This window comes from Aptenodytes patagonicus, chromosome 7 (assembly GCF_965638725.1).
Source record: "Aptenodytes patagonicus chromosome 7, bAptPat1.pri.cur, whole genome shotgun sequence".
Taxonomy (NCBI): Eukaryota; Metazoa; Chordata; class Aves; order Sphenisciformes; family Spheniscidae; genus Aptenodytes; species Aptenodytes patagonicus.
In genome coordinates this window covers 16,854,352-16,863,744 of record NC_134955.1, presented here as the reverse complement: position 1 = coordinate 16,863,744, position 9,393 = coordinate 16,854,352, and the positions used below count along the sequence as shown (strand labels likewise).

At 45.6% G+C, this 9,393-nt stretch overlaps 1 protein-coding gene across 2 annotated transcripts; it reads right to left on the bottom strand.

Moving 5' to 3' along the window:
* Positions 1-1,464: 1,464 nt before the first annotated feature.
* On the bottom strand, positions 1,465-8,263 carry LOC143163219 (L-lactate dehydrogenase A chain). Of its 2 annotated transcripts, none has more exons than XM_076344122.1 (8): positions 8,173-8,263; positions 6,344-6,478; positions 5,472-5,589; positions 4,567-4,740; positions 3,932-4,105; positions 2,990-3,107; positions 2,435-2,558; positions 1,465-2,274 (listed from the first exon to the last, which is right to left on the bottom strand). In XM_076344122.1, exons 2-8 carry the CDS (start codon positions 6,467-6,469, stop codon positions 2,110-2,112), a joined length of 999 nt encoding a protein of 332 aa, XP_076200237.1. In that variant the 5' UTR covers positions 6,470-6,478; positions 8,173-8,263; the 3' UTR covers positions 1,465-2,109. The 2 variants fall into 2 exon arrangements, with proteins under 2 accessions (XP_076200237.1, XP_076200238.1); XM_076344123.1 differs by having other exon boundaries at positions 6,344-6,475; positions 8,173-8,227.
* Positions 8,264-9,393: the final 1,130 nt, after the last annotated feature.

The following is a 9,393-nucleotide window of genomic DNA, read 5'->3' as shown; positions in this document are numbered from 1 at the left end:
AGTTCATACTAAAAAGCTGGGTGAGACTTCACGTAGTAAAAATTGTAAGTCCTGTGGATCTTCTGAAAGCTTTGAAAATGGCTTCATACCATTGTCCTCTCATCTGCATAAAACAGTATTGCTACGTGCTCTCTTTCCAGGTGCTGTTTTGGTCATGTGGATACAAGAGAAAGTGGTACAGTAGCTGCAGCTTTTCCTTTGTACTGAAGTTGCCTCACAAGCACTTTCAGCTTATTCTAAAATACTTTGTTCTGGGAAGCATCACCATATTAAAAATCTACCCTGGATTTAACTAGGTGATCTATTTCCATTCTTAAGCTACATGCTGTGTCCTAATGTTAGCAAAAGCTAAAAATAAGGCCTTTCCCTCTTCATTGTAATGAGGTATATTGTTTTAAAGTATTAATGATAGAGAAGATAGTTAGGTAAGGAAGAATTAACTTACTATGGGCTTTGAGGAGTGTCCTGGTTTCGGTAGGGATAGAGTTAATTTCCTTTCTAGTAGCTGGTACAGTGTTTTGGATTTAGGATGAGAACAAAGTTGGTAACTCACTGATGTTTTAGTTGTCGCTAGGTAGTGCTTGCACTAGCCAAAGACTTTTTAGTTTTCCATGCTCTACTGACTGAGAAGGCTGGAGGTGCACAAGAAGCTGGGAGGGGGCACAGCCAAACTGGCCAAAGGGACATTCCATACCATGTGACGTCATGCTCAGTACATAAACTGGGGAAAGCTGGCCGGGGGGGGCCGCTGCTCGGGGACTGGCTGGGCATCGGTCGGCAGGGCATCGGTCGGCAGGTGGCGAGCAATTGTACTGTGCATCACTTGCTTTGTGTATTATTATTATCATTTTATTTCAATTATTAAACTTTTTTATCTCAACCCACAAGTTTTTTCTCACTTGTGCTTTTCCAATTCTCTCCCCCATCCCACTGGGGTGGGGGTGAGGGGAGTGAGCGAGCAGCTGCGTGGTGCTTAGTTGCTGACTGAGATTAAACCACAACAAGGAGGAACTTTGGTCATTGTTTCTACATATGGCTGCTATTCCAGAGGAGATGCTCTTCTGTGCTTGGCAGCAAGTTGACTTTTTATGGATGTCAGGTACTTGATACGGAGAGATTTCTTCCTACACGCATTTTTGTGTGCAGGTAAGGAAGACACTTCCTTTGTTGCACTGTTTCTCCACTCCCCTAACATAATGTCCATCAGAGCCTGTTTCTTTGCATTAAGATGGGAATCAAGTTTAACTTCTGAGTACTTAAATGCTTCTGTCACTGTTTTTTCATTCCTACCTTGAGACTGACAGGAAGTTCACTACATAAATACCTGGAGCCTACAACAGAGTAACTCCACACATTAATATTATTACACAGGTGAGGTTTGAGTTAGTGTGACTGATGAAATAAATTGATTTAGATAGGTGCAAGTAGAGCTGCACCCTATAAAGAAAAACAAGGAGACAGAAATAACAGTTTGTGGTTTATTTGGTGTTGGAGCTGGTACTACAGTTGGACAGTCATTGTCTTGTTGCATACAGAAACCTTTTTTAAACATGCTCAGGAGACAGATTTACAACTAGGCTGATATAGTACACAAAAATAAGGTTCTCAAAAAAAAAAGTATACACAAAAATTCCAAAGCAGTGTTAGGAAAATACATTTGGACCTACCAACAGTGAAATATTTAAGCTATTCAGCCAGCAGAGAAGGTTGGTCAATTGGCTTGACAATCCTCTAACTGCAAGAAAATAGTCTTTGGTTTCACATTGTGTAATAATTAGTTACTTATTGTTCTAAACCAACATTAAACAAGATGAGGCAAAGGGCTTTCTAGGCAGTGCTGCTTTGAATGCTGGATTTCTGTCACACCACTTCACTGTACAAGACTGACTAGGTTATCTAGCACTGGCTAAGAACATGGGTGTCTGAACAGGAAAAAACCTAGAATAGTTTCCTAATGCTATCTTTAGGAAACTCATTTGTTCAGATCTGAGTTTTTTGTGTGTTCTAGTTGAGATACATACATTGAAAGATTTGACCTACTTGGAAAGTGCAACGTAAGACAAACCACTAAACCCGTTAAACTGCGAAGAGTGAACTGCTTGGGCAGATTTAAAACTGTAGTTCCTTCTGGATTCCCCAGAGTGTATCTGCACTCTTCCTTAATTTGTCCTCTTCCTCGGGTTTTAGGATCATCTTCACTACATCAGTGATGCCATTATTGCCCAGTACACAAGGAACACTTAGGAAGACATCTTCTTTTATTCCATGCATGCCCTGAAAAGTAGGTAAGGATAGTTAGGCTAGAATTTGTGTATGTCTATAAAATGTCCTATAGGGAAAACTCAATTAAATTTAGTTGAAATTAAACTAGAAAGTAATCACTGTTCTTCAGAATTCCCAGTAAGACAAAAGTTAGCAAAAAGGGGCTGCTCACCTTAACAATTGTAGAGATCGGGTGCACTCTTCTCAAATTCTTCATAATAGTTTCAGCTAGATCTGCCACAGAAAGGCCAATAGCCCATGATGTGTACCCCTTCAGTTTGATGACCTCATAGGCACTGCAGTGACAAAGTTACTCATTAAAAAACAAGTACCATCAACTGAAATACTTAAAGTTTGTAAGAAGGGCTTTTGGAAATGTCTTAATTTGGAGACATCAGAAGCTTGACTGATTTGCTGACAAGACTGAAATGAACTCAGCAGTGAAGAATTCTATTTGCATTTTACACTACTCCCCGCAGTTATACTGGAAACTTGTAAGTTAAAGCACTTCCCTAATTTAAAGTTAACTAACCATGAAAAATTAACTCTGCCAAATCTACATTACTCCTTTAAAATATTATTTCAAGTTCTATTATGTCTGAGTCTTGACATTTGTTTTGGGCTACTATGGTATTCACGAAACCAGATATGGATACTGCAGTTCAGAGGTGCTATAGCTCTTCATCATTTGTTCTCATGTCAAAAAAAAAAAAAAATCAGTATTTACCTGTCCACCACCTGCTTATGGATCTCCTTCCAGTGTTCCTTGTCTGCATCAGTTCCCAAGTCTGGATAAATAGCCTTCAGGGAGACGCCAGCAACATTCACTCCACTCCAGACAGGTACTGAGAGTTGCACATAGATTAATTATCTCACAAGAAAACATAGTTTTGTCCTCAAATTAACAGTTAACGTAAGATCTAGTTGGATTAACCTGCAACACATCACTGATTTAGATATGACTTTAAATATAGTATGACCTATAAGGCCAATCTAAATTGCGGGCTGAGAACCTAGGAGCATATAAACATCTTTATGCATATCTGAATATACCTTTATTAAAGCAAAACACCTAGGCAACATGAACTGAAGTGACAGTAACTGTTTTTTGCAAAGGTTTGTCAAAACAAGAATTTATTCCAAATGAGTCCTCCCGAGTGTCAGCAGCAGACAGCACTGCTCTGGTGCTGCTAGAGAAAGTACAGGTTAAGGAAGGAGAAAGTTGCTCTTGCTCCTGTCCTCTAGACTTGCCTCTGCACTTCAATTCTTATATATAGTTCTTGAAGTAATCGAGAGATGCCAGTAAAGACAACTGAGTGACTACCTGTAGGTCTACTGCAGATCTTTGGGAGTCCCTTGCAGAGAACTTTACCCTCTTGCTTCTTCAGTTTGTTTTTTTTTTTTGAGAGTTATGGGAACAACTTAGCCTAGAAATTTTTAGCCTCCTCAGGTTACAGTAATGACCTTTTCCAAGCAGAGTAACTCAGGTCAAATATAGATCATCTAGGGTTACTCTATGCAGCAGAAGACTGAAGCAGGACTTGCATTCTTAAGGTGCTGCAGTGCAAAGGTTTTTGAGTAATGGTTTGCTGTAGCTTTTGGAGATGTTTCTTGCAAGCAAACTATCAGAAAAAGTTCTGTGTAACAGCCAGCCAGATTTCACCCTTACCACTGGAATCTCCGTGCTCTCCAACAATCCATCCGTGGCAGCTCAGAGGATGGATGCCCAGTCTTTCTCCCATGAGGTGGCGGAAGCGGGCAGAGTCCAGATTGCAGCCACTACCAATAACACGGTGTTTAGGAAAGCCACTGATCTTCCAGGCCACATAGGTTAAAATATCCACTGTAAGCAGAACAGGGAAGGTAAGTGCCACTCATGAGCAGTTTGCTAACTAGGGTATCTTCTGTTCATCTGTAAGGATTTTATCTGCATGCTAGTTACATGGAATACAGCATAAAGTAATGCCCATCGCCAGGCCCTGCAGTGCACTAACACAATGACTGTTTTAAAGGCAGAACTGAGAGGCTTTTTATGCTGCGCGTGCAATTATCAGTGCCCCTTACTGTGTCCTGTGCTAACAATCACTTCAAAGGCAACTGAAGACCCAAGTTGGAGGCAACTTGGTTTATTTCTCAGAGGACCAACTTGCTGAGTGTTGAGAGGGAAGATGACACTTCTTGCTATGTGGCATAAGTACTTTCTAGAAGCCTGTGCTTGGTCATATTAGTATACTAATGCCACCTTACTGAAGAAAACACTATTCTCTAAGCCAAATCCTCTTGTTAAGGCAACACAAGACAAACCTGGGTTTGAGACAATAAGCAGCTTGCAGTCAGGACTGTATTTAACAACATTGGGAATGATGAATTTGAAGATATTCACATTGCGCTGGACCAAGTTAAGGCGGCTCTCTCCTTCTTGCTGACGGGCACCAGCAGTGACAATGACCAGCTTGGAGTGTGCAGTCACACTGTAATCTGCAGACAAAAGGCTGTGTCAAACATAACCTCTTTCTACACATGGTTCAGAACAGGAGTTCTCAGTTCCTTTTAGTATTGCTATCTGAAATTCTCCTGGTAATTGTTACCCTAGACTTTGCTTCTATGGAAAGTTAAGTTTTCTTTTAAGACAGTGGTTCATTGCCACAAGTGGCAACCTTAAGGGCATGTCAAAACCTTAACATGTAGAATTGGGCAGTGGTATTACATACTTCTCAGGCATAGATGGGTATGGGGTAGCTGTTGGGATGGCAGCCAGTGCAAGTGCTGTGTAGAAAAGGAAGAAGGCTCTGCCCTCATAACCTACTACCTGTAGACACTGGAGCTGCGCATTAACCGAGGTATGAGATGGCTAGCATTTGCCCTAGTCGGGTTGCCACTAAAAAAAGCGGTCAGACATTTATGGCCAAGAAGTAAGCAGTAACACATTCAGGGGCTAACTGGCTGTGAAATAAAATTCTCAAAGGTGCAGGAGTACTTAAGAACTTCATCTTTCTATACTGAGCGATCAACTCTGGAACAGACCATTCCTAGTTGGACCAGCCTTAACAAGATATATGAAACTGAATGTCAGCTGAGCAGAAGTGAAGTGAGCTTTCCTCCTAACAATTAAGATGACAGGCTAAGTGCTAGACTTGGATGACCAGTTTGAGATCTGAAGTGGCTATCTCCATTTGGAAATAACGAGCACATTAGAGCCAACTACTTGCCTTTGCCAGAGACAATCTTTGGTGTTCTAAGGAAGAGGCTGCCATGCTGGAGATCTAGCATCTCTCCTCTGAGCTTGTCCTCCACAACATCAACCAGGGCAAGTTCATCAGCTAAGTCCTACAAGAGACCAAGGTTAAATAGTAAGTTTATTGCCTCTTTTGACCAAAGTACCCAATTTGTAAACTGTGAAGTTACAATCCTTTTAAAAGCTGTGATCTATTTAAGCAATTTTGCTCATCTGTATCACTTTACATGTTCCCAAGCAGAGTACTTTAATTAGTCTCCTGGGGTATCCCCTTCATTGAGTTAGTTTTGTACTTTTCATATCTACATTCTGTGTGGAATAGTTGTACAATTTAGCCTGATAATGATGAATAATTTAATAGCTGTTCATAAACAACCTATTTTACAGTTAAGAAAAGCAAGCCTGATGTTAAAACGCAGCATTTTCAATATAATAATGCAATGCAGAGGAGAAGTCATTCAGAGTGTCTAGGACCACTTTTTCCAGTCCACACTGCAATGAAGTATTCTATCACACTCTCTGCTTCAGACAAAATGACGCCTCAGTTCTCAGAAGGGATTCTGGAAGTCGTTCAAAGGTAAATGCAGCTCTTAAGTCAAAATGATACATAGAGCATGTTCTGTCTGATACTGGGATAAACGTGATTTACATGAACTACAGCTATTTGTTCTCTGTCAATAGCTTGAAGATTGCTGCTTCATTTCAGGCCCAAAGAAAAGAATGGACAACAAAAAGTTCATCTTGTGTGCTAGCCCAATTAGTCTAATAAGGGAGATTACTTTTTGCCCCCCTTTTAGGCCTCAGGTAGTCACAACTGTGCTGCTTCATCCCAAGCTTGACACTTACCTTCATCAAGATGCTGATAGCACAGGCCATTCCAACTGCACCCACACCAACCACGCTGATCTTATTGTGGGCATGACTCTGCTCCTGTTTGTGGACATTGTGGATGAGCTGATCCTTGAGAGACATGGTGCACTGCTGCAAGGAAAGCAACAGGTTATTTCTCCAGGCTTTGGAGCTTTTACTGACACCAGAGTATTTGTATCAAGCAAGACGGACTTTATTCCAGGATGATAAGAAAATGGATATAAATCACATGCCTAAACCATCTGGCAGTACTGCCTGTATGCAGCAAAATGATTAAAAAACTTAATTATTGATGACAATGCACTGTCTAAGCTCGCTAAAGCTTTCCCTCAAATACAGCCTGAGAACCATTGATTCTATAGCTGGGTGGCACTCCAGCAGCATTAGTAGAATGTTCTAAATGATCATCCATGTTACATTTAGGTAAAGGAAGCCATTTTAGTACTTCTAAGCACAGCATGGTCTGGCAATCTCCATTCTACTGCCCTGAAAAACTGGTACTCTGTGCCCTGAAGCCTTTCCAGAGCTGAAGTTGTACAACACTTAGGCAAGCCCTTCTTAAGCACAGTGTGATCCTCAAAGTCAACATTATGGTTTTGTTTTAAAATGAAACTGCATAGTTTTGAATTAAGATGTCTAGAGTCTGGTGTTACTATCTCTCCCACCCTCTATTTTTTTAGCTACCAGCATGGCAGCCTGGTTATATGGGTTCTAATCTGACAGCCACAGGTGTACTGAAATGCCACAATGATGATGGAATATTACGCTTTCACCCCAGGGTCCCTGCAGAAGCCGACACTATGCTTTCCCCGGTGGTGCTGCACTGGCAGCAGCACAGCTTCTGCCTTGCCTGAAGAGCCCGAGGCAGGGGCAGCCTCGCAGATGGATGCAAGTACAGACACAACGTGATTCTACAGTTAGTGCTGAACAGGCGGCAACTCGTTCGGAGCAGGAAAGGCCAGGCAGCGTTGGCAGAGCAGGTAAGGACTGTGAGTTTGGGGGGGAGGGGGGGGACAGGATGGGACAGGAAGCCAGCAATGCCCACATTTAGGAAAAGTTAACCAAGATACGTCAGTCTTCATTTGCAGAAGTCTCCTGAAGCGTGGCCCAGTATAATGCACACTCTCTCCATGTGCCAAGTTCTCCCTTTGCACTGTAAGAACTTTAATGCGCAGGGCTGGTGAGGAGCACCCGCTCAAGCATTTCTCAGTTACACTCGATACTCAAAATTTTTGTTTTTAGAGTGCTGTTCCCCTGAAAGAAGCAGGTTAGGGGAGAGCCAGTAGCCGAGGTGGTATATTAATGCTCTACTTCAAACGCAGCCCCGAGCCCATCCTCACAGCCCTTTGCAAGGTCACTCCCAGCACCCTTCCCAACACGCAGGCCCCTGGGGCCACACGCACTTTCACCGCAAGTGAATTCACGCAGGCTAAACGCGGCGTGGGGGGGGGGGGGGGGGGGGAAGGTGTTTGCGGGGCAATGCAGCGCACAGCAATCTCAAGGAGGCGCGGGGGGGTGGGGTGCGGAAATCACGCCGGTTGCACAAGGCCGCCCAGCAGGGCGTGGTGCCCTTCCACACCGCACCCAACGCGGCGCCGGGCTGAAGAGCAGGGCCGTGGCCGGTAGCTCCTCGGCCGGGGGGACTCGGTCGAGCGGACGGCGCCGAGCGGACCACGGTCCGCTCGGCGCCGCCCGCTCGACCGAGTCCCCCCGGGGGGCTGGCGGCCAGCGGCGCCCGCATCCCCTCTTCCTCCCCTTCCCCACCGCAAGCACCCCCCCTAACCCGCGAAGTCGATCGCACCCACCGAGCGTCCTCAAGCGTGCGCGGCGGCGGCGGCTGTAGGGGCGGAGAGGGGAGGCGGCCGCCGCCTTAAGTAGGGGCCGGGCGGCTGACGTGAGGCGGGCGGGCCGCGACGGTGGAGACGTGCTCGCCGACACGTCGGGGTGGAGAGGAGGGGGAAGTTGTACCGCGCCGGCATGGGAGCAGGAAAGGGGCGGGGGGGTGAGGCGAGGCGGGCGGTAGCGTTCGGCCCGTAACAGTCGGCAGCGTGAGGGAAGCTGAGGCGGGCGAGGAGGAACTCGGCGCCGGCCGGGGCTCCGCAGCCCCTCTGGGGGCTGTTAAGCGGGCCCGTCTCAAGCCTGAGGCGGAGGCGGGCTGCCGGGCTGGCCTTGCCACGGCTCCGCATTGCGCCGGTGGTGAACCGGCGTCCTGGCACGGGGAGTCGTGTCGCCGGGGAAGATTTCCCTCTTTCTGTTATTAACCGGGATGGGAGAAAGTGATTTGAAACGTTAGCTCGCAAGGGCAAGGAAGATGCCCAGTGCGTGCGCAGCCAGTACACGGATCGGCAAGCGGTGCCGGCTCTGGAGAGCTAAGGGGAGCTGAAGGTGTTCCTGCCCTCGTTTGCCGGCCGCACCGTCGCCGCCCGGGCAGTGCCCCCTCCGGGGAGCCTTGGCCAGCACCGCCGCCGGCAGCCGGCTCTGTGCTCCTCCTCATCACCGGCACAAGCCGTTTGGGTTTATGGCCGTAGTTCCGGATGGAGCCTCTTGTCTGGTGGCTAGAAACCTCCTTCTAATTTCCACCTAAACGTATAGATGTTTGGGTTTTTGTTACAGACATCTTTTCTCTGGCGTTTACTTCCCCTTTCCGTGTATTTACATATCCAATTCCCACTCGTTTGTTGTTTTAAGTTACATAAGCTAAACCTTTTCAGTCTTGCATGATGCAAGCTGTGCTCTGGTCATTGGGACGTCCTTTCTGCAGGACTCTTTCCGTTTGAATGCTTTTCTCTTGAGAGGCTGCCATATGGAGTGTTTTAGACAGTCTCCTCAGTGATGCCTGAAACAGGAACACTCATGTTTTCCTGTCATTACTGGAAATGCCATGACTGGACTCACACTTGTCTTTTTCACAGTCACGCCACGCTGTCAGCTCCCTGTCACCCTGTGGTTGGTTAGTAAAGCCAAGTCTTTCTCCTCTTCACTTATTTCTTGCAAGGACACTAACAAAGAGCAAAAACTATAATTTC

Coding starts and splice junctions, on each gene's coding strand:
- LOC143163219 (XM_076344122.1), bottom strand. CDS start 6,469: ATGTCTCTCAAGGATCAGCTCATCCACAATGTCCACAAACAGGAGCAG. Junction 4,106..4,566: donor GCTTATTGTCTCAAACCCAG/GTTTGTCTTGTG, acceptor TTCTGCTTACAG/TGGATATTTTAACCTATGTG. Junction 2,275..2,434: donor CGATCTCTACAATTGTTAAG/GTGAGCAGCCCC, acceptor CCTACTTTTCAG/GGCATGCATGGAATAAAAGA.